The sequence below is a fragment of the Myxine glutinosa genome, chromosome 9, assembly GCF_964187855.1.
Source record: "Myxine glutinosa chromosome 9, kmMyxGlut1.1, whole genome shotgun sequence".
Classification (NCBI taxonomy): domain Eukaryota; kingdom Metazoa; phylum Chordata; class Myxini; order Myxiniformes; family Myxinidae; genus Myxine; species Myxine glutinosa.
This window is the reverse complement of record NC_136269.1, coordinates 78,410,751-78,436,874: the sequence shown is the minus strand read 5'-3', so window position 1 is coordinate 78,436,874 and position 26,124 is coordinate 78,410,751. Positions and strand designations below refer to the sequence as shown.

General features: G+C 42.1%; 1 protein-coding gene across 1 annotated transcript in view; it reads left to right on the top strand.

Annotated features, from left to right (window-relative positions):
- The window catches only part of LOC137435747 (copine-4-like), a 354,102-nt gene that overhangs the window by 193,792 nt on the left and 134,186 nt on the right, over positions 1-26,124 (top strand). Inside the window, exons 10-12 of the mRNA XM_078785105.1 lie at positions 1,720-1,806; positions 3,673-3,732; positions 10,627-10,760. Coding sequence (XP_078641231.1) covers positions 1,720-1,806; positions 3,673-3,732; positions 10,627-10,760 — 281 coding nt within the window. The remainder of the gene's footprint in view (positions 1-1,719; positions 1,807-3,672; positions 3,733-10,626; positions 10,761-26,124) is intronic.

The following is a 26,124-nucleotide window of genomic DNA, read 5'->3' as shown; positions in this document are numbered from 1 at the left end:
CTACCAACTTGTTCAGGCCAGGCCGCCCCAGCAAGTTCAGCCCGAGAGCAGACCGCAATATGCTCAAAGAAGTCTCTAAGAACCCCAGAATGTCATCACGGGACCTACAGGTACCTCTTGCCACTATTGATGTCAAAGTGCACGAGTCTACCATTAGAAAGAGGCGGCACAAATTTGATCTACATGGGAGGTATAGCAGGAGGAAACCTTTGCTGTCCAGAAAGAACATCAGGGCAAGATTAAAGTTTGCCAATGAACACCTAGGCAAAGACCAGCACTTCTGGAACAATGTGCTCTGGACAGATGAGGCAAAGGTAGAGCTATTTGGCCACAGTACCAGAGGACATGTTTGGCGAAAACCAAAGACAGCATTTGACCACAAGAACCTGATACCAACTGTAAAGCATGGTGGTGGAAATATTATGGTTTGGGGCAGCTTTGCTGCATCAGGGCCTGGGCAGCTCATCATCATAGAATCCACTATGAATTCTTCATTGTACCAGAGGGTGCTTGAGGATAATGTGAGGCCATCTGTCGGCAAGTTGAAGCTCAACCGAAGGTGGACCTCGCAACATGACAATGACCCTAAACATACCAGTAAATCCACCAAGGAATGGCTGAAAATAAAGAAATGGAGGGTTCTGGAATGGCCAAGTCAAAGCCCGGATCTAAATCCCATCGAGATGTTGTGGGGGGATTTGAAACGAGCTGTGCATACAAGAAACCACTCAAACATTGCACAGCTGAAAGAATTCTGCATGGAGTGGGCAAAAATTTCTCCCAGTCGATGTCAGAGACTGGTAGACAGTTATAACAGAACGCCTACTTGAGGTTGTTTCTGCCAAAGGGGGCAATACCACCCACCTATTAGCCAAGGGTGTACTTACTTTTTCCACATGCGAAATTTGCATTTATGTTTATTTAAATTATACAATGGACTAGAAAATGTAAATGTTTCATGATATTTATTGTATTATATCACCTTTATCTATCAATATTGTTGAAATGATGATCAAATAGCTGTATGTTGAAATATACACAAAGAATTAAGTTAAGCACCCCCCCCGTTTTTTTACAACCTCGCACATTACAAGTTTGTTGTCGTCAAAACAGTGTAATATACCCATGATATTGCTATATTTTCTGGAGAAGTGATATTATGGTCACATAAAAACATAACAATCATGCCGTTTTCAATATTTTATTCTGAATAATTTAAAGTGAAATTTTTTGGGAATTTTAGGCATATTTTCACCTCAATTTAAGTATGGAGCTATAGGTCCATCATGGACAGTGTGGATGACGTTTATGTTTTCTAACGTACAGTCATTGTTCTGAGAAGACCTCTAGCGATCTTTGCATCAATAACGTGTGTAGGACCCACGTGATCGGATCACTGACTCAACCAATCACTTTTTTTCACTTTGATCACTCAATTTCATCAATGGATAATTGCTAATGTCATACCAATCATTATTTGATCTCACATACCTTAGAATATATGCCAATGTATACATATACACAAAGAATATATATTAGGGGGTGCTTACCTTAATTCGTTGTGTAGGGGTGCTTAACTTAATTCTTTGTGTATATGTTGAAAAAGTCAAAACTTTACATGGGGTTATACTTACTTTTTCACGTGACTGTATGTGCACCCACATTCCAGTAAGTTTGTTTAAAATTAATTCCTCATGATAATAACAGTTGTAATTTCAGGTACAATGGGATTGCATTAATCCAAAATACAAGGCAAAGAAGCGACGATATAAGAACTCCGGTGTCGTCGTTCTGAGTTCATGTAAGGTAAGAACCGCACGTCACACCGTATGCCATTAATACAGATGATTTGAACCAGTCTTATCGCTGTTTTACAGCGTCACATAACCACCTCTTGGCTGATCGACCATCAGAGCTCATCAATCATTGTGGCCTCCACCGCATTTATAGTCTTATTGAGCCAAGGCAGTCAAACTTGCCCTCAAATCATTCAAATGTTGGGCAGTATATTGACCAAAAGGCCTCTTTCTTACAAAGATGAATAAGATCATCAAGAAATACTCATTTGAGATAAATGAGGAGGCCAAACACATTTCTGAAGGACAGTGTGTTCCATGATACAGCGCTCTCTGTTGAAACTGCATCACAAGGCCAGTTCAGTTCGATTAAAATCAGCTGGACAATACAAAATAATAAACAATATAAAAGACCTTGAAACTCCTGCTGAGTTGTCCTGCAATACGTCGCTTAATCCCGTAACTACGAGATTCTTCCTTAGAACTACTACTACTGATACTGGTCCTTATTTTATGCTCCCAATTTTTCCTACCTTCTTCCTAATCATTCCCACCGCCCGGGGAGCGATGGGACCTTTAACGCCCACCTCCAGTGCTAGCTTAGCATCCTCCCATGGCACGCCCAATGATGCATCATCGTACATGTGAAACACCAGGATATCGGTTTATCGAGATTCGAGCTCAGGCGAAACAGGTAAAGGTAATTGTGCGTACCTCTAAGCTTTCTTGCCAGCCCTCTAATTCTCCCTAAGAAGGGTCTAAACAAATTAATGAGAGTTTAACATCACTTTTCAAATCCCCAAATACCATTTCTCTCAGTGCTGCACTGGATTTGATACAAAGGTTGGGGCACGATGCTTTAAGGGTCCTCTTTTACTTTTTCCCTACTGAAACATTCGCCTCCCCTTCTTGCTCTTTCCTATTCTCTTTCATTTCCTTCCTTTCATTATAACTGCCACCCTCGGTCCAAGTAATATGTAAATGGCCCCATAAGAGAATTGAACAAAATTGCTTTAATTATATGAGTAGTGCATATGCAATTGAACCATTTTTGCCATGAGTAATAATGCAGATTCCGGTTGCATGAAATCACTGCATTCCAAAATATAAATATTCCTCTCTTTATCCGCACTGCGTCAAACCACAATTGTCCCTTGTCAAGTGGCTGTCTTCCTTGTCATTTGGAGGTAGTTTGAGCAGTGCATCATATGCTGCATGAAACCAATTCAAATTCCATATTCAAAGCTCCTCTATATCCTGCACTTTCACAGCACCAAGTATTTCATTATTGTGAGTTAACGGGTCATTTTGACAGAGAAAATGGTGGTCCGAGTATCTTTAAGCTTGCAAAGAAAAAGAAAATAATAAGGACTAAATTATATTTTGTGTAACATGGAAAATGCATGTTTAGTCACATATTGATGCTTGTGTGTCGTGTAATGGTTAAAACGTCCGCTTTGTGTCTGGGAGGTCGGTGGCTCAAACCCCAAATTGTTTACACAATGAGTCAATTGTAAGAACAAGGTTAATTCGTGAAGCAAAAAAAGAAAATTGCTCGTATACTTGTCCTGGTCCTGGCTGCTTTGATACAAAAAATATATCCCAAATATGTATTCCGTGCCCTGCAGTCCATTTCCAAATGATCCTCTTGACTACGATGCGGGGGACTGTAAAATAAGACGTAAATTTAAGGTATCCATCTGTCCACATAATTTCACAGAAAGAATTGCAATTTCATTGGAAAAACACAATATTTCCTTGTGTGTCAAGTGAGCTTGCGGTTCAGGACTTCGATTAAGCTTGCATCAGATGAGCAATCTAGTAAAACTGCCACCAAGATTTTTTTCATCCAATCTATTTATTATTTTTTTCTCAGATCATCAAAATCTACTCCTTCCTCGAATACATCATGGGTGGATGTCAGATACAGTTTGCGGTAAGCTGATCGTACTTCACCCTTTTCCATCACTGCACTTTTCTCTTTTCAACTCCTCCGGGCTTGGAATGAACTTTTGCATTATCTATTCCTTGTTGTATTCCACAATTTTATTGCCTCATTATTTACCAGTCTTTCCTTAAGAATAGGGAAGATGCTTCTTATTTACTTCTACTTGTTCCCTACAGAAGAAGTGAGCTCATTGCAAGGACAGAACAGCTGACCTATTTTATATCAATCACTACACAGTACATATGATAATTGAACATACATATATATATATATATATATATATATATATATATATATATATATATATATATATATATATATATATATATATATATATATATATATATATATATATATATACACGCATATACAATATACATATATACATACATATCCATATACATACATACATATACATACATATGCATATACATACACACACACACACATACATATACATATACATACATACATACATACACATACACACACACATACATATATATACATATACATACATACATACATATATACACATACACACATACATATACATACATATACATACATACACACATACACATACACATACATATGCATATACATACATACATACATACATACATACATACACACATACATACATACATACATACATACATACATACATACATACATACATACATACACACATATGTCCGACAAGATGGTGTAGAGGTAGCAAACTTACCTTTGAGCTGTTTCGTGTGGGTTTAATTCCTGACTTGAGTATAAACTGTCAGATTGGCGCATCACAGGCAGAGCTTTGTACCAATAACTGTGCCATCCCTCAGATAGACATGGATCAGGTTGTCCCACCTGTTAGCATTAGTTTGTGAATGTAAGTTATCTCGGTGTCTTTCATGAAGGGCAGGTGACTTATCACCAACACTCAAGCCAAAATTCCAATTCCTGCTACCTTGACTCGACCAGCCTGCCTGGTCAGCTGGTTCATGGAAGATTGGAGCAAAAACATTCCCTGGCCAACCCCACAATGGTGGACTTAATTGGGGTAGTAATAGTAGTATAGTATCAGTAGTAGGTAGCAAATATTATTTCACTGCTTTGCATGAACAATTACTCAATAAGCCACCTCATTAAGGTCTCTTTAAGGTCCCTATACACATCAGGTGTCTGTTCATTATAATGTACTCTTCGGTGATGATTACACCGAGTATGCTGGCACTTCCGAATAACATGGCGCTTTGTACAAAGAGTAGTAAAATTGTATTTTTTCTTAACAAAAACATTCAAATGAAATTAGGGAAATTACCAACTGCTAGGGGTGATGGGAGGGAAGGAGGAAAAGAGTGTGACATTCAATGGAATCCAAGGACTGAAGGACTAATATACATTGTGAGTATTTCAGCACAGGCCGGCCATTCTTTCATAGTTGTTGGAACAACCGTTTTACTCCTATTGGAATTGTCGATCGTAAATGTTGTTTATTCCAGGTAAGTGATCAAATGATCTCTGTAAGTTTTTTTGTTTTTGTTTTCTGCATTCACACTAATTATCATGGGTGTATGAGCCAATTATTTTTTATGTATCAGGTGTTGAAGTATATACTTCAATTGAAATAAATAATGATTTTAAAGATCGTTTTTTTTAAATCCGGAAAATTAGTGTTATTGAAGCAGTCCGATACACCACCTTATTAGTCCCCTACCGGTGTACACCAGAGGGGACTATAGGTTTGCACTCCGTCCCTCCGTCTGTCAGTCTGTCCGTCCGTCAGTCCGTCACACAAAGAACAGTTTTCCTGACTTTTTTTTCTAAACGCTTAATGCTAATGATTTCAAACTTGGTACATGGTTTCGTCATGATAAGTTACAGATCAAGTTCGAACTTCACGACGTTTCGATCATTTTTGACAAAGTTATGGCACTTTGAACTTTGGGAATTTCCCCAACAGTTTTCCGGACTATAATTTGGAGTGCGGTAAGTCATAATACTGTCTTCTATGACAGTGCTACCCAATGCCGGTAGGGGACATGTATTGCAGCGCAATACTCAGAATGCTTATTTAACTTGTCTAAGTACGGCAAAATTGGAGGTTTTTGGAAGCCATAAGAGGGCGAAGTGTGTACTACAGTTTTAAGTATGTAATTAAATTTAAATAAAATAAGGATTGTAAAAATCGTATAAATAAATTAATTCTGGAATTTACCAGTTTTACTGCCGATGACGCAGTGTCTATTACACCATCCTATCTAACATGTTATATTACTTTTTTGTGCCTGTTGTTTGTGTCCTTAATAACTGTCCTTAAACACAGCAAGTTTCCAGTTTTTTTTTTTTTTTTTTTTTTCAATTTTTTCCAATTTTTTCGTTGTTCTTTGTTTTTCGTTTATTTGAATATTTTTTTCAACAATTTTTTTTTTGATTTTCAATTTTATTTGACTGCCAGGCAGACAGAGTAAAAAAAATTCTCACTACTCTGCGCATGTGCGATTGGGACAAATTCAGTGATCGGGTACTGTTCAATGGTAGGTTTGATTTCTAATTCCTGTTTCAATTTATGTTCAAAATATTACATTAAATTGAAATAAGTTGTTTCTCGATCATAAACTCACATTTATAGACACACATATGGACAAACATGAACCAATTTATTAACCCCACTTTTTGCTTCACGTGCGTGGGGACAATGAACTACAAAACAAAATGCTACCTGCTGTCCATCTAACACTTCCGCTGTATGGCCGGCCTGACATAATGTCTGTGCCTTTGGTCCATATTGGCTCAGTGCAGTTTATGTCCACATGCTTTCAGCTTTATGCGTGATGTTCTGCTTTGTACTTTCATGAAAACCTCCTTAATATTCATCTCCATAATTTTTCTTTGGGAAGTGAATCTTTTTCATTTCACACATTTTCAGTATTCCTTTGATTTGTCGCTTTGCGCTGTCCCTTTCAGCACCATCCCTGACTGTACACTTCTGCCGTAATGCAATAGAAGACTTTGAGTGTTGACTCTTTCAGCAGTCCCTCGTGCTCTATACTGCACATCACTATATTTGTTCCAATTAGGGTCAGACAGGTAGACGAATCACCATATTGTTGTGTTTACGTGTATTGTAATTGATGTGTACAATGTGTTTGCAAACCAACCCCATTTGATGATTGTGTTTTACTAGATACAAAATACCTGCCGCTCTCTGTATAATGTATTCAAGTTGTTATTTTATTGGAATACTTAGCAAAAGTAGCTACGCTTTGTATGGCGATTCAGGAAAACACTAAAGCAATAAAAAAAAAAATGAAACTACTACTCATTGATTCACAAATAAATAAGTAAACATCACCATTTTGTGCAATCTCAAGCACATTTAGATTTGAATTTTTGAATGTCTGCATTAACATTTTAAGGACACTAATATATCCTGTGTACACTAATTGCCTTAAGTTAAAGATAACTAAAATATAAAGTTTCAGAAGTATAAAGAATCTATTATAACCTCACTATCTCTTGCCTTGCATAAAGGCCAAGCTGTAAAGCATCTGCTTGAAATGTCAGTCGCTAAAAGTGGTAATTAGTGATGGGGTGTGGAGAGGGATTGTTCTGCTGTTTTTATTCACCCAGGCAGCGAGGCAGCTGGTTCATAGTGAAGGCTGTCAACAAATGAAACAGGGAGGGGGGGGGGGGGGAGTGGAGAGATAAAGTTCATGGTTCACAGTGCTTGATGCAAACCTGTCTCGTTAAGCTTTGTGTCCTCTTGTAAACTGAGCTCCTGCTGTCCCTGTCTTCCTGCAACTCTGAAGGTCAATATATCAATCTCTTTGGAGCTACAGCGTGCAGAGCTCATAGAAAGGCCAAAACATTGGCCACACCAATGATAGCGTCAGGAGGATGATAGCTGGATTGGAATGATTGGTGACTAGTCAGGGATTTTAAAATACTGGTGTGTTTCGTGCAGAGCCGTCTGTCCTCAGGTCTGATATACCAGCTGATTTTAAAAATTATATCGAAAGAGTGTTTAGTTTGATTAATTGTGCAAGATCTGTATTATTTCTTTAAAAGATCCTCCATGACCATATGATCACTGTAAAACAAAAAATAATATCTCAATCCCTGATTAATTTTGACATTTAAAAAGTGAATAAATACAGGTGTATATGCACACACACACGGAAAAAGGTGGCGGTGAGGGAGGTGGCAGGTGGTGACGGTCATGGTCATGCTGGTGGTCATGACGCCTCCCTCTCGCCTGAGATGTAGAGGACCAGGAGCAGTGTCGAATAAATCAGTTTCGAAGACAGGAAATACTGACCTGGGAACGGCAGCTTTAATTGGCCAGGATGGTGGTCGGTTTTGTGCTGTTCAACATGCGTTTGGGTGGCATGGGTCTAGAGCTTGGTGGGACTTGTGGGTCCCATGCTGCCGGGTGGGTAGGCCTGGGTTTTGACTGGACCTCCTCCTGTATGGATCAGTTTGTTGGGGGAGGTGAGAGGGTGAGGTGGGATTGAAGATTTGTGCCTTGTGCAGCAGCATCGGAGTGCATGGCGGCTTTAATGGGGTGGTGGGCCGTGCTCGTGGTGCCCGAGGTCGTTTTGATCATCTGGGACTCAGCTTGGCCTGGCGGCTTGCTGTGTTATTTCTTCGACCTCGTCATGCTAGTAGCAAGGCCCCGGGATTGGGTGACTCCCTCTGTGCCATGTTATGCCTGCAGGGAACCGAGCTCTGTGAGTTCCACTAACATGCCAAATACAACAGTTTGTGGATAAGTGGGGGGAGAGGGATGCGTCCATGGCTTGATGGGTTTTTCTGACTCCGGCCCATTGAGGAGGACATTCACCTGCGTATGGGGAGGGGGCCTGAGATTTGGTGGACCTGAGTGGAAGGGGGGCCTGAGATTTGGTGGACCTGAGTGGAAGGGGGGCCTGAGATTTGGTGGACCTGAGTGGAAGGGGGGCCTGAGATTTGGTGGACCTGAGTGGAAGGGGGGCCTGAGATTTGGCAGACCTGAGTGGAAGGGGGGGCTGATATTTGGTGGACCTGAGTGGGAGGGGGGCCTGAGATTTGGCAGACCTGAGTGGAAAGGGAGCCTGAGATTTTGTGGACCCAAATGGAAGGGGGGGCCAAATATTTGGCAGACCCGAGTGAGGGGGTGTACGTTTAGAGTGATGAGGACCACTGGTAGTGCCACAAGCATGCACATGCAAACAAACACACATACACACATGCATGGGTCGTGATTTGCACGTACACCTGCACGATTATGGTTTATACACATGTTTGGCTTTGGTTTTGCTTTTGGTTTTGCTTTGGAATGGTTTGTTTTGTTTTGCATGACATCATATTGTATGCACACACAATATTAGCCCCTGTTGGACTTTGTCCGAAAAGGGGCTTATGGATTGGGTCCTGTCCGTCCGTGCGTTCGTGCATCAGTGCATCCTCCCACAGCCATATCTCGGACATGTATGGACTGATTTTGTTCATGCTTTGCAAAAGGCAATACATGATGATTTACATCATTTTTCGCGATGCAATCAAAGTTAGCCGACTGGCGGCCATTTTAGTTGTAGAAAACCTGATGTTGAACACGTGCTCAACCATTTCTCAGACATGTATTTACCGGACTTGTTCAAACTTGGATCACAGATAAAGAATGATGGCTTACATATGTACGTCAATATTAGCATATCATACAAAACTACCGTCTCAGGAGATTATTTCATCAACCTACACTATGTCTTGAAAACAATGTATTTTCAGTGTCTACCATTTTCATGTATAGAACAGAGTCTGTTGTTGGCTTCAGTTAGGGTGCTGGCTTGGGATGTTGGGATCCTGAGTTTGAATCCCGGTCGATTGTTGAATTAACGCCAGAGGGTTGACTCAGCCTGTCATTCTTCCGAGGTCGGCAAATTGAGTACCAGTTCATTGGTAATTGGGGCACTGCATCAGCGGCACCAATGCGCTTCCAGAGAAATGATGCTACCAGCAGCCATAGGCTGCATACGAAACAACAATAGCATGTATAGAACATCTTCGAATCAACATCTTCGAATCATGAAATGCGGTGATGTGAGAACAGGTCCTTCAGGAGTGACATTGATGTATGAGCAGTATGGGCAGTTGCTCCCTCCTGTTGAAACTATGCTTGATCATCAAATCCCATGCCTGTTAGTTTTGGAGCAAGCTTATTCTTTCTTGACATCACTCAGATGTCACTGTGAGAGTTGCCCCAGTGGCACTGGGAAAAAAATAGCCCGATGTCTCTGGCCCAAGAAATGCCACAGCACACTTTGACACTTTCACTGTGTAAAGGTCATTGGTGGAACAATTCAGGATTTTATTTTTGCCAAAATCTGGCGATCTGCTTTGTTCACATAACGTGAGAGCTGCAAATGAGCTTCACCCGACATGATTAGTCTCTCGGTAAACCTGTCATCCATCCTCCTCGCTCATCCAAAGAAATGTTTCCCAAAATTCCACCCTGCTTCGTTTATCAACTTCACTAAGTTCTTGAACCACTTGACTTTTGCATGGAAATATTTGTGCAAATCACCCTTCAGCATATATGGAAAGGATGTGCAATGGCTGTGACTGTTTTCTTGTTGAACTGCATGGACGACGGTGAACAGCTCCTTTAGGAAATGGTCAGAAGACGTAGTGCAAGATCGTTGCCATGAAAGGAGGCCCAAAACCCAACAAGAAATCAAACGTGAATTAATAACTCTGCATATTTCCTTACTGGCCAGTGACGCATAGTGATATACAGTATAGTGTACACAATGCTGATGGATGTTGGAGTATTTTCTTTTCGTTCGAAGCAAGCGTTGATTCCAAACCAGTGACGTTTGAACCTCATTTGAATAAACCTTATGTTAACAGGTTGCCATCGACTTCACGGCGTCCAATGGAGACCCACAAAACAGCTGCTCTTTGCACTACATTCATCCCTACCAGCCAAATGAGTACCTCAAGGCATTGGTGGCAGTGGGAGAAATTTGCCAGGACTACGACTGGTAAGGTACACCTTGCTATTGGGAATGATCTTGTCTGTATGTTTTTTAATACTTGGGCTAGTGCTCGTAATACAGCTGATAGTGGAGGAAAAATAATTTTAGGTGAGAAAAATTGGGGACAGAGATAAAAAAAATTGGCTGAAATGACCTAAATACCCTATAAAAGCTTTGCAGAAAATTCCCCATAATTCCAGGGGGTGGAAGGTACCTAATTTGCATATTTCCAAGATGACCGACACCGGCGAAGGTAAAATTTATAACTTTTGAACCGAAGAGGATAGAAGCATATTTAACATGTCTAGTTCCACTAATTTTAGGGTGGAGAACTCATTTCCGAGGTATTTGGTGGCTACAGGGTCATTGAGAGGGTCAAATTAGGCAAATTAGGCACCTAAATTTGCATATGTTTAAGATTGCCACCACTAAAAAGCTGTAATTGTGAAACATGATAATTGTGGAACCAATTGTTTTCGAATAATAAATGACACTTCTGAATTCATACCAGATTTTAATATAAACAACAGGAAATTGGTTGTGTTAAGCTGTCGTGGGGTTTTTTAGCATACAAAACATACAAAACAATTAAATTATTTAGTGCGTCCAAGGGAATACAAGCAAGTAAGTAAGCAAGCAAGTACAAGTACGAAGGGATTTAAGGTAATCTAATCAATCTCCTCAACAACTGGGGCATTATAACAGTTCTCTCCTAGACATGTTTCACACATTGGTGTGCATGCACGACCTGCCTTCCTGCACTTGCAAGAGGCTGTCTTGCATCCCATTTTACAGTTGCAGAATATGAGTTCCAGGAGTCTCTCAGGGGCAGATGGGTTTGCTGAACCCACTGGACAAAGTACATCTGCCCACATCTCCCAGCCCCACTGGGTACAATCAAGCTCAACACCCTGGCACTGCTGAATCAGTAGATATGCCTGCAGACTATGCTGCTTGGCTGAACCAGATGTGGGAGGGAGGACAGCGAGGTTCATGACATTTGTCACAGACTGCTTTGCAATCATTTGCTTAAGCTTGAAGAACCGAGCATTGTTCAGTGAGGCAAATTTTCGGCACCATACCAGCCAAGGAAGAAATGCTCACCCGCAACACCGATTTCTTCCTGAGACGCGTCCTTCTTATAGAATATAGACATCTCGTCTCTCAGAGTGGATCTGTTTCTCAGCAGCTGACATGCTTGAGCCTTACCTCGGCGGTATGCTGCTGATGTCGTGTCAGTCATGGGCGTGGGCATGGGCGAAAAGAATCACTTCCTTCAAAGGGCCCAGAGAAACTTGGAGCTTGTCAATATCTACATACTTAGGCTCCACCCCACCCGATTGAGGATTAATGAGTATGATCGACTCACCGGATGGCTTACGATGAAGCAGAGATATCATGACATCTGCATCTTTGGAGACAACATGAACCCCCAGATCGACATTGCTGTACTCAAGAGCTGTCCTGACAATGAGGTTATCAGCATCAACTTCTGCTTGACAGGTAAGAATGCCAACAGCCCTCAGCTCTGTTGAGACCAACTTCATCAGCGATGTCTTGTTTGCTCCATTCCCCAGAAACTCTGCTTGTGTTGTGGATGTGTTGATCTGTGGTGATACAGCAATGGCTGCAGATGTAACCTTGCTGGCTCTCCTGGACTGCTCGCCAACCTTGGTACTGAGTTGAGCACCATACCCATCAAAGACCACGATGACAAGGCGGTTTGGGTAATGCTTTTGCACATAGCTCACATAGCTTTGTATCACATCTGCATATGTACAGGGTGTATTCCATACAACGGCGTGCAGAAAGTGACCCCCATATATAACTATGGGAACTGGGCCTATAACTGTTGAGTCAACTAGGTGTGAATTCACGTCAAGGATACGATTCAGAGCAGCCTTTGCTGTCTTACGCATGGACACAGCATCGAACAGAGCAGGGGCGAAGTTCACAAATTCATACTGAACAAAATCTCTCAAGTCATTGCTTGATTGTAAAACACCCAGGATCCTGTTCAGCATCTGCTGCTCATTGACAACCAATGGCTCATTCCGCACTTTGACAGTGGAGCGCATGGCTGACAATGGCTGAACTCTTTTCTTTTTCTGTAGCTTCAAGTCTGCAAAGTTCTGCCCCATCATCTGCGTGTGCTGTTCGGAGCCAATAGTGACAACATTGTCACAGTTTATACTGGAATCCGCCTCAACTCCAGTGAAGATAGATACCAACTTGTCTCTGTACTCAAAGGGATTGTGTGATTTGAGCCATCCAACCAACCTCTTTCGATCAGCATCATCTTGAGTCTGTCTAGCCTGCCCCAACTCAGCATGTTCCTTATGTAGTGAGTGTTGGTCTGATGGCTCACAGCGCATGCCTGAAAGCTCCTCCAGAGCCTCACATATTGGTATACAAAGGGGTACAGCGCCCACGCACTGTGCGAGAGTACTGTCAGTGATGCGCCGACCACGTGTGAGCCCTCCAGTGGTCTTCATCGCCCTCATCAATACTTGTTCGATGGTCATGTCTGACCAGACACCAGACCAAAACTTGCTGGTGTGGCGAATAGTGAACTACCCATCACCAACAAACTTCTCCCAGTCTTCAGATGGCATCTTCTCCTCCAAATCCTCCATTGCCTGCAGGTACACCTGGGATGATTTCGCATATGCTAGACGCCCCGCAGCATGCAAGTATGGTTGCATTCGAGCAATGGTATGGAGGTGAAGAGAGAAGTACCCACTGCGCTCCGCACGGACAAACTGCTTCATTAGTGATACCTGATCAACATACTGTATCCACAATTTGGCGGTTCTACTCTGAAGACTGGCTGTTTGGTACAGCTGACTCATGGTGTTGGTGAGTTGTATTATTACAGGGTCCAACATCGCATCACTGACCCCTATCTCCTCGGCTACGACCTACTGACCCCTATCTCCGTAACCCACTTTTTACCATAACTTGCATATTTTTACCTCTAAATGACCGCATTACCACCCAAAATGACCTCTAAATGCCCCTCTAGCCACCCAAAAACCTCAGAAATAAGTTCTCCACCCTAAAATTAGTGGAAATAGACATGTTAAATATGCTTCTATCCTCTTCGGTTCAAAAATTATAAATTTTACCTTCACCGGTATCGGCCATCTTGGGAATATGCAAATTAGGTACCTTCCACCCCCAGGAATTATGAGGAATTTTCTGCAAAGCTTTTATATGGTATTTAGGTCATTTCAGCCAATTTTCATCTCTGTCCCCAAATTTTCCCACATCATGCCAATTTCTAGCTAATCTTCCTCCACTATGACACACACACACATACACACACACACACACACACACACACATACATACACACACACACACACACACACACACACACACGGACATATTGACGAGACAAACACTTAACACAACCATTGAGCTTGGGGGAAGTGCCGTCACTTCCGTCACTTCCTGGGATACTCAGGGTACCAGTGACGTCATAACAATGGCGCCACTTTTTGCACCTTACTCAGCGGGGCGCTTCCTCAAGAGCAATTTCCTCCTCCCCATGGATGCCAACCGGTGAGGATTGTCTGTGCTCTATCCTTTTCAAGCAAGGAAGCAGCACGTACCATTTTTAAAGTCTTTGGTATGACTTGAACCGGTCCAAACCAGATGGGTGTATTGGTGTTGCATCAGCTGTTTTGGAAAAACAGCAACAAACAACAAAAAGGAACATTAGCACAAATGGTGGCCATTCGGCCCATCATGCCTGCACTACGCCAACACTCATCCACACACAAGCTACCTACAAGTCCTGCCAATATCTGTGTACACCTCTATCTCCAATGCATCTAGGGACCTATATCTACAGACTTGGCATTTAATATGGAATATTTGTTTTGTGGGGGTGAACTTACTTTTCAAGATGTCTTAGAACCAAAAGTTCATTGGAATTATGTTGAAATTATTCTAGATTTTGTTAATGTGACCTTTAAAAGAAACAAAAACCACATTTGACATTTCGAAACAAATAAATTGATCCTTGAAAGTGATGTAAACTGATATCGAACTCAATTCACGGACAGTACTGTGTTAAACTTCTGTACGTTTTCCAGAAGTATCTCTTTATTTTGCACATTAGCCAAATTTTTTTTTAACAAAAACAAAAGTTAAATTACGACTGGGATTACAGACAGTAAAATTACAGTTCAGTACTTCGTGTAACCCCCACGAGCATTCAGGAGAGCACGTACATGTTGAGGCATGCTGTTCACGAGATTTGCCAAGGTTTGGACAGGAATCGCTTGCCATGCAGTGACAATAGCCTGCTGCAATTCACGCACAGAGGTCGGCTGCTGGTCCAAGTGGTCGATTTGACGCGTTAATTCCGCCCACAAGTTCTCTATCGGATTCATATCCGGGGACATGGCAGGCCACTCCATATGCTCTACACCACGGTCAGCAAGAAAGTGTTGGATCATGCGAGCACGATGAGGCCGTGCATTGTCATCTTGGAAGACAAAGTTTCCGCGAAAGGCTGCACGAGCAAATGGAAGCAATGTTTCTTCCAGAATGGCCCTGTACTTGAACTGGTTCAGGATTACATTCAGAACAACCAGGTCAGTTTTGCCCCCTGCATGAGAAGCAGCCCAAACGGTCACCCCACCACCTCCAGCTTGGACTCTTGGCACTATACAATCTTTGTTGTAGGCTTCATGCACTTGTCTGCGCACTCGGACGCGGCCAACTTGACGATAGACCAGAAATCTAGACTCGTCACTGAAGATCACGTGATTCCAGTGTCCTGGCTGCCATTGACGGTGCTCTCTGGCCCACTGCAATCGGCGCTGGCAGTGTTGTCTGGTCAGGCGTGGCTTTCTCAGGGGACGCCTGGCACGATAGCCTGCTTGAACCAGTCGTTGGTTGACTAGCCTTCTGGATACAGGCACATTTGTCAGTTGCTGCCACTCAGCCCTAAGCCGATTAGCTGACTTGGTATGGCCATTGCCGACTAACCGGTGCAGCTGGCGATCATCCCTCCTTGTGGTTCTGCGGGGACGTCCTGGCCTCGGTATTGGAGTCGGGACACCCCTCTGAGCATTTCGTTTGAGGATCTTTGACACCTGACCTTGAGTGATGCCATACTGCCGAGCAATAGCACGCTGTTTCATGCCGTAATTTCGTAAAGCCACCACTCCATGACAAACAGCATTGTCGAGTTGACGGACCATCTCCAGAGGAAGCGGCAATAACTTTTGGAGACGTGCAGCAGTTGTTTTCCACTAATACAGAACGCAACAACCCTTATATACCCGATTGTGAAGCCAATCGTCAAATGTACCTGTCCTTACATTTTGTCATGCCACCTGTGATATTATCCTGTTATTGACTTCTTGCTGTGAAAGACAATCAGTGACATGGTTCTTTTAACAAATAAATCACCAAAGTGTAAAAGAAACTTACCAGATTGATATGTTGGAACCCATCTGTGGATCGGTCCCATCGGCCGATGGGTCTGACCCGTTTGGCGACCCATCTGTGGATGCACGAGAAATGACAATGCAGACCCATCGGCCGATGGGTCTGCATTGTCATTTCTCGTGCATCCACAGATGGGTCGCCAAACGGGTCAGAACCATCGGCCGATAGGACCGATCCACAGATGGGTTCCAACAGATATACTGAGTTAAGAAAGTAAGCCCAAGTCAAGGAAAAAAATATATTCCATATTAAATGCCAAGTCTGTAATTCCAATTTTAAAATATTTACTCTTACCACCATGAAGCCAAATACAACATTTTAGTAACACCATCTTTGGTAAGTAGCATTTACAGTTGCAAAGCCTGCATAACTAAACAGCATGATTAATTTCCCATTGCAACACAAAAGGATGCCACGTGCCATATCGTATTGCCATCGCTTGGAAAGCATTCACTTGAGAGCCATTAATATAAACACTATGTCTTTTATCATTCAAAGGTTACAATTTAATTAAGACATTATTTCTATCGCAGACATCAATGGACAACATTGCATTGTTTTTCTTGATGTACCAACATGTATTGAAAACAAGACCAAATGTCTAACAGTGGCGTAGCCAGGCTTGTAAAATATTATAAACCACAAACACATATTATTAGCTTTACAAACAGTCGCTAATGCTGTTTATAACATTAAACAAATAAATTTGGAGGAATCTCGACATCCATGAGGTAAGTTTTACTTACAAAACTGAGCGAAGATCTACTGTAATCTCGATTATACCCCACAAGGGTTGGAGGTGTGCTCATTTACCAAGCAGCTAGCTAGCGCTTGCCAAGCCAGCCGTTCCTTAAGGGTTTTGTATTGAGTGCTTGCTCGAATGCTTAAACCACTTGGCGATCTCTCCACAAGAACCTTGGTAAATGAACACACACCCAATGTTCTTGAGACCCGATCATAGTGCGGGTAGCATAGAGAGACTGTAATCTAGATACACCAAAGATGAATGGCCCTTCCTGCCACTCCCATAGTGAGCGGGTGTGCTAGTAAATTAAAATGTCAGTCGGTGCAGTCAGCCATCGTAATGACATCACAGACGTAATGACGTAACGGACACAAAACTGATATATTTTAACTTCCAGTGAGTTTGCAGTCACTACAAAGGGATTAGTGTTTTGATTAGATTTACTATAATATTAACGTTACGTAATCATTATTTCGAAAATTATATTACTATTTAAAAAACCGAGGTGAATTCCTTACTTCCTCGGTTATTAATATTCATGCCGAACACCGCTCATCACTGATCATGAACCATACATCGCTTCAATCCACAAACCTTCTATTCACGACATTGGGATTAAAGTATGATGGTTATATTTACTATATTATTATTATTATTATTATTATTATTATTATGAAAACGACACGACTGAAATGATACACTACTGTTTTAAGAAACCCAGGCTTAAATTATCGGAAGTGGTCCGAAGATGAGTCATAACACTTAAGGCCTCTGGTACCATATTGTTGGAAGAGTCGTAACGCCGATGCTTTCGATATTTCATGGTCATTTTAACAAATGGTTTGTTTGTGTTTCACATTGAATAAAAAATGTGAAGGTAGAGCATGGCGATTGTGATATATGACAGGTTCGACGATATGTTTGGCATGGATGGCATATAAATCAAAATGGCGGAGTGTGGAGAGTCAGCCACCGCACCACCGTAATCACATCAGACGTCACATCAGACGTAATCACATCACCCTGTTATGTGACCAGATTCTCAGCTCTGATTGTGGTATACGTATAGTTTGAGGGGACATACACACATACATACATACAGACGGACAAACAGTGTTCTAGACGGCTCTGCCCGATGGGCTATGCCGTAAAAAGAGGGCCAATACCCCTGGGCACTCACCTGGTAGAATAAAGCAGTATAAAACACCGAATAAAGGTACACTACATGGCCAAAAGTATGCGGACCCCCCTTCTATTTAGTGGATTCGGCTGTTTCAGCCACACCCATTGCTGACAGGTATATATACACAAAGAATTAAGTGAAGCACCCCCCCCCCCCCCCGTTTTTTTACAACCTCGCACATTACAAGTTTGTTGTCGTCAAAACAGTGTAATATACCCATGATATTGCTATATTTTCTGGAGAAGTGATATTATGGTCACATAAAAACATAACAATCATGCCGTTTTCAATATTTTATTCTGAATAATTTAAGGTGAAATTTTTTGGGAATTTTAGGCATATTTTCACCTCAATTTAAGTATGGAGCTATAGGTCCATCACGGACAGTGTGGATGACGTTTATGTTTTCTAACGTACAGTCATTGTTCTGAGAAGACCTCTAGCGATCTTTGCGTCAATAACGTGTGTAGGACCCACGTGATCGGATCACTGACTCAACCAATCACTTTTTTTCACTTTGATCACTCAATTTCATCAATGGATAATTGCTAATGTCATACCAATCATTATTTGATCTCACATACCTTAGAATATATGCCAATGTATACATATACACAAAGAATATATATTAGGGGGTGCTTACCTTAATTCGTTGTGTAGGGGTGCTTAACTTAATTCTTTGTGTATATAAGCAAGCACACAGCCATGAAATGTCCATAGACAAACATTGGCAGTAGAATGGACCATACTGAAGAGCTCAGTGACTTTCAATGTGGCACCGTCATAGGATGCCATCTTTCCAACAAGTCAGTTCATCAAATTTCTTCCCTGCTAGAGCTGCCCCGGTCAACTGTATGTGCTGTTATTGTGAAGTGGAAACGTCTAGGAGCAACATCAGCTCAGCCGCGAAGTGGCAGGCCACACAAACTCACAAAATGGGATCGCCGAGTGCTGAAGCGCGTAGCACGTAAAAATCTTCTGTCGTCGGTTGCAACACTCACTATTGAGTTCCAAACTGCCTATAGAAGCAACGTCAGCACAAAAACTGTTCATCGGGAGCTTCATGAAATGGCTTTCCATGGCCGAACAGCCACACACAAGCCTAAGATCACCATGCGCAATGCCAAGCATCCGCTGGACTGGTGTAAAGCTCGCCGCCATTGGACTATGGAGCAGTGGAAACATTTTCTCTGGAGTGATGAATCACGCTTCACCATCTGGTAGTCTGAAGGACGAATCTGTGTTTGGTGGACGCGAGGAGAATGCTACCTGCCCGAATGCATAGTACCAACTGTAAAGTTTGGTGGAGGAGGAATAATGGTCTGGGGCTCTTTTTCATGGTTCGGGCTCAGCCCCTTAGGGAAATGATAACGCTACAGCATACAATGACATTCGAGATGATTGTGTGCTTCCAACTTTGTGGCAACAATTTGGGGAAGGCCCTTTCCTGTTTCTGCATGACAATGCCCCCGTGCACAAAGTGAAGTCCATACAGAAATGGTTTGTCGAGATCGGTGTGGAAGAACTTGACTGGCTTGCACAGAGCCCTGACCTCAACCCCATCAAACACCTTTGGGTTGAATTGGAATGCCGACTGCGAGCCAGGCCTAATCGCCCAACATCAGTGCCCGACCTCACAAATGCTCTTGTGCCTGAATGGAAGCAAATCCCTGTGTAGAAATGTTCCAACATCTAGTGGAAAGCCTTCCCGGAAGAGTGGAGGCTATTATAGCAGCAAAGGGAGGGGGGAGGGGGGGACCAACTCCATATTAATGCCCATGATTTTGGAATGAGATGTTCAACGAGCACATACGGGTGTGATGTTCGCACGTCCGCATACTTTTGGCCATTTCGTGTATTTTAAACAGCATGTAGAATCATACCACCATAATCATAAGACTTTACACTTTACACTCCTCTTAATGCTGTGAACTAACTTGGTACATCATGGGTGATGAAGGTTGTAGTCAAGTTTCATGGGAATTGTTTCTGTCGTTTCTGAGAACAAAGCAAATACCTATTTTGGGGGGGGGGGGGACAACCCCCTCCTCCCCCCACCCCGTAGACCTCCTGAGATCCCGATCTTTAGCTCACCTGGAACGAAGTTTGGCCTTAAAACATTGCTTCAAAAAGGGGACCAGAGTGCCCGAAAAAGGCCAACCCCTGCTCTACTGTGAAAAATGGGCTCTAGACGTGGTTTTATATACATACAGTGCATTCAGAAAGTATTCAGACCCCTTCACTTTTTTCACATTTTGTTATGTTACAGCCTTATGCTGAAATCGTTTAAATTCATTTTTTCCCTCATCAATCTACACTCAATACCCCATAATGACAAAGAGAAAACAGGATTTTGGAAAGTTTTGCAAATTTATTAAAAATAAAAAACTGAAATATCACATTGACCTAAGTATTCAGACCCTTTGCTATGACACTTGAAATTTAGATCACGTGCCTCCCATTTCGCTTGATCATCTTTGAGATGTTTCTACACCTTGATTGGGGTCCACCTGTGGCAAATTCAATTGATTGCACATGATTTGGAAAGGCACACACCTGTCTATATAAGGTCTCTCAGCTGACAATGCATATCAGAGCAAAAACCTAGCCATGAGGTCGAAGGAACTGCCTGCAGAGCTCAGAGACAGGATTGTGTCGAGGCACAGACCTGGGGAAGCCTACAAAAATTTTCTGCTGCATTTAAGGTTCCCAAGAGCACAATGGCCTCCATAATTCTTAAATGGAAGAAGTTTGGATCAACCAGGACTCTTCCAAGAGCTGGCCACCCATCAACTAAGCAATCGGGAGAGAAGGGCCTTGGTAAGAGAGGTGACAAAGAACGCGATGGTCAATCTGGCTGAGCTCCAGAGATCCTGTGTGGAGATGGGAGAAACTTCCAGAAGGACAACCATCACTGCAACACTCCATCGATCTGGGCTTTATGGCAGAGTGGTCAGACGGAAGCCTCTCCTCAGTGAAAGACACATGAAAGCCCGCTTGGAGTTTGCAAAAAAGCACCTAAAGGACTCTCAGACTGTGAGAAACAAGATTCTGTGGTCTGATGAAACCAAGATTGAACTGTTTGGCCTCAATTCTAAGCGTCATGTCTGGAGGAAACCAGGCACCGCTCATCACCTGCCCAATACCATCCCAACAGTGAAGCATGGTGGTGGCAGCATCATGCTGTGGGGGTGTTTTTCAGCAGCAGGGACTGGGGGACTGGTTAGGGTTGAGGGAACAATGAACGGAGCAACGTACAGAGATATCCTTAATGAAAACCTGAAACAGAGTGCTCAGGACCTCGGACTGGGCCAAAGGTTCACCTTCCAACAGGACAATGACCCTAAGCACACAGCCAAGACAACGCAGGAGTGACTTCGGGACAACTCTGTGAAGGTCCTTGAGTGGCCCAGCCAGAGCCCTGACTTGAACCCAATCGAACATCTCTGGAGAGACCTGAAAATGGCTGTCCACCGACGGTCCCCATCCAATCTGACAGAGCTTGAGAGGATCTGCAGAGAAGAATGGCAGAATATCCCCAAATCCAGGTGTGCAAAGCTTGTCGCGTCATACCCAAGAAGACTCGAGGCTGTAATCGCTGCCAAAGGTGCTTCAACTAAGTACTGAGTTAAGGGTCTGAATACTCATGTCAATGTGATATTTCAGTCTCTCCCATCTCCACACAGGATATCTGGGGCTCAGCCAGAGTGACCATCAGGTTCTTGGTCACCTCTATTACCAAGGCCCTTCTCCCCCGATTGCTCAGTTTGGCCGGGCGGCCAGCTCTAGGAACAGTCTTGATTGTTCCAAACTTCTTCCATTTAAGAATTATGGAGGCCACTGTGCTCTTGGGAACCTTCAATGCAGCAGAGATTTTTTTTGTAGGCTTCCCCAGATCTGTGCCTCGACACAATCCTGTCTCTGAGCACAGCAGGCAGTTCCTTCGACCTCATGGCTTTGTTTTTGCTCTGATATGCATTGTCAGCTGTGAGACCTTATATAGACAGGTGTGTGCCTCTCCAAATCATGTCCAATCAATTGAATTTACCACAGGTGGACTCCAATCAAGGTGAAGAAACATCTCAAAGATGATCAAGAGAAATGGGAGGCACCTGAGCTAAATTTCAAGTGTCATAGCAAAGGGTATGAATACTTATGTCAATGTGATATTTCAGTTTTTTCTTTTTAATAAATTTGCAAAACTTTCTAAAATCCTGTTTTCTCTTTGTCATTATGGGGTATTGAGTTCAGATTGATGAGGGAAAAAATGAATTTGAACGATTTCAGCATGAGGCTGCAACATAACAAAATGTGAAAAACGTGAAGGGGTCTGAATACTTTCTGAATGCACTGTATATATCTTCTGTATATATAAAAGAAAGTTTTTGTTTGTTTGTTTGTTTGTTTGTTTGTTTGTTTGTCTGCACGCGCTAATCTCCTGAACGGTGAAAGATAGGAGGAAACCTCTAAAACAAAAAATGTCGGGACGGGCCCTGGGAAGGTTATAGGCTAGGTGGTGAGGCCGGTTGAGGCCGTTTCGGCCAGGCTGGGCCCATTTCACAATTAAAAGCTGAGCTGAATTATGGTAGTCAATCTTCTACGGCCGTGAGTAAAAGCTGAATTATCGTAGTAATTCATTCAAAAAGCACTAAAAATGTCGGGACGGGCCCGGGAAGGTTATAGGCTAGGTGGTGAGGCCGGTCGAGGCCGCTTCGGCCAGGCTGGGCCCATTTCACAATTAAAAGCTGAGCTGAATTATAGTAGTCAATCTTCTACCGCCGCGAGTAAAAGCTGAATTATAGTAGTAAATTCATTCAAAAAGAACCCGGGCAACGCCGGGTGCTTTCGGCTAGTATATATATATATATATATATATATATATATATATATATATATATATATATATATATATATATATATATGTAAATATCGTTTTGGCCCTATCACTCAATTGTGAAGAATCACTTAAAATTTTCAATTATCTGGATCCAGATCCGGATCTTCACCAATATCACATCTGTTCATCGTTGTCACACACCCAACCTATCCATCAAGTTTCCGTCCATATATTTTTGAGATATCCTGCTCACAGACAGAAAGACAGACAGACGAACAAGAGTGAAAACAACCTCTGTCCACCTTTGCTGGCGGAGGTAATTGAATTATAAGTATTTCCAATGATTCCAGACTTTTGAAACTCACTGTATTGTAATGGCCTGCATTTATTAAGAATAATGACATTGGTAAAATGGCATTGTCACTGTAGCAGAGTTAATTAGTTACCTTTCAGATACTCCCATACTCCCCTACCCCCCTATTCCTGAACCTTCCATAGTGCAGGAGATAGTTCACGGGGCTTGATCTACTATCGCTGTTAATTCCCACATGGGTCACCTCATTGTGAGATGAGGTATATTATAGGTTGGTGAAATTGAGCCACAGGGCCTGAGGCATTCCCTTCACCGCTCTTGCTTAATGGTTAACCTATAGCCTTGGGCATTTATCATAATGAATAAAAAGTTTCTGTATTTATGACTTCTCTTTGCAGCTCCAAGTGAAATAACCAGAAACCAGGCTCACACAAAGCCAGGCATTTTAATCAAGTTATAATATAATACATACAACACCATACATGTACACTAAATTATTTTCTAATCCTCGTCATCAGGGTGAAATTTTGAATGATACATATCTGTATAATGAGTGAATAAATCATGAGTCCATGATTATGGTTTTCATATTTTCTAGTTTTGCTCCCGACCACACTGACCAGTAGGTTTTACTTCAATAAGCAATGTCACGAGCTTCAATTTTCTCTGGCTGAACATTTAGCCAAGTGATCTGATATACATAATTGATCGTTTTATTTATTGCATCATTGATTATTATTATCGACCATATAAAACACAGTCAGTTTGTGTGTTTGTACAGATGTCTGTCTCCCTTCATATGGGTAGGTTTTAAAGGCCAATCTTTTAACACGAATGTGTGTTCACTACGGTCTATTTTTGAGGATAAAACAAGCTCGAAAAACATTTTCCATAAAAGAGTAATTATGTCTCTTTAATTGGAATTTTAGACGGTGGCTTGCAAACTGAGCCTCAAGGGCGGTGTACAGAAGTTTTTTTTTTTTTTAATAACAATAAATACAAGGTGCAGGGAGGTGAAATTCGCTACACGTGATGTGCAATGCACACAGAGCAAAACTAGTGTTCATTTACATCCGTATGATGTCTAATATATACAGAAGATATAAGCACATTTGACACTAGGCCGAGGCTTCAGACTTTGGCACGCTCATGCGGCTGCACCGCACCGTCGAATAAACTGTTTCAACCCGCCATTTTTGACGGGCTTTTTATGAGTTAATTCATATTCACTAAATGCTTAGAGCTCACTTTTCCCATTCTGTATTCCTGTATTGCATATTTAAGCAAAATTCACAACATTCCCAACATAGATTGTTATCCTGCATGCATAGCCCAAAACGGGGTTAAGCAATTGGTTCACCCTGCCTTTCTGTCTGACAGACATCAGTCTATGATTGAGGAACTACTTCGTTTCAATTGAATGTTATATTTTAAACACTGTAGAACACAAATCGGAACATGAACCTGCAGTTTAGCATTAATTTGGTATGGAATTTCGCAAATTGTATGGAGTCTCATCCCAGCAAGCATGCACACAGTTTGTCTGTCTGCCGGTCTGGCAGGCAAACAAAATTGAAAATAATTTCAAACAGGAAGACAAAGTCTGTGCTAATTCACCACACTGTGTCTTCAGGGGCATCATAAAGGACACAAATAACAGACATGAATAACGAATTGAACATGTTAGATAAGGTGGTGTAAACTTTCAAAAAAGTTTTTTTTTCTGCAATCTTTAAAAGTTTTCTTTTATTTCAATCAAATAATATATTTGAACAGTATGGAACACAGATCAACTAGCTTGCATTTCCAAAAACCTCCAGTTTAATAGTGCTTGGAAAAACTTTACGTCTGCTGACCAATAAAAATTGCCACACACACTGAGTTGGGAGTAACAGCAAGATTCAGACAAAAATGGCAGCTGGTGCTCGGAAATCATGTTCATGCTGGGAAATATAGATCGTGCTTGGAAAGGCAAAGCAAGAATTGAAATGACCCTTCCCATTTCCCTTTTCTCAAGACTGCACGGGGTAATAGTCCAGGAACCACAGGTCAGAAATCCCAATAAAAATGGTTGGACTTGACATGACCTCCTACACTTTTTGTATGTGTTTTTATAGTGGGTTTGAACTTAAGGGAAGATGCACAACTGCTCTGCTGGAACCATTGTAAAAAAAATGTATGGGCATATTTATGCATGTACCTCATTCATTGCAAGAAAATACACGTGATGCAGAATCGGATCCCCGATGCCTATTTGCACTGCTGAAGAAAGTCATAATTTTGTGTTTCTACTTTTGTGTAATAAATGTATCTATTTTTTATCCTAAGTGTTGATTTATGCGGAATTGGGGCCATGATCGAGCCTCTCGACCAAATAAACATATACCTGTAGTATTAGGGTCTTGAATGGCAATAATACCGTACCTGGCAAGTAGCAAATGGTGTTGAATGTTTTCTACGGCAGCTTTGTAAGCTCGCTTTTTTCCACTTCTGGAGGGGTAGCTCATGGTGCTGTGCACTTTGCTATGCACGAATTGGCTTGATTAGTAGTCAACCGCTGTCACTATCCTCTAGCTTTAGCTCAGCCCTTCAACATATGTTGGGTCTCCGGTGCAAAGGCATGCAGTGACACACTTCACATTGGCTCGTGCACAGTAGCAACAAAGACGCTTGGTTTTCTTGCAGCGGCATTATCTTGCATGCTTGAATTCCCTTGGCTTGGATTCCTTCAGCATCATGCTTGCAACCAGCCTGCCATTGACTATACGTCTGGCGAACTCCTTGGCAGTTGGTATGTTGGCTGATACAGGTGTGCTCGTTTGC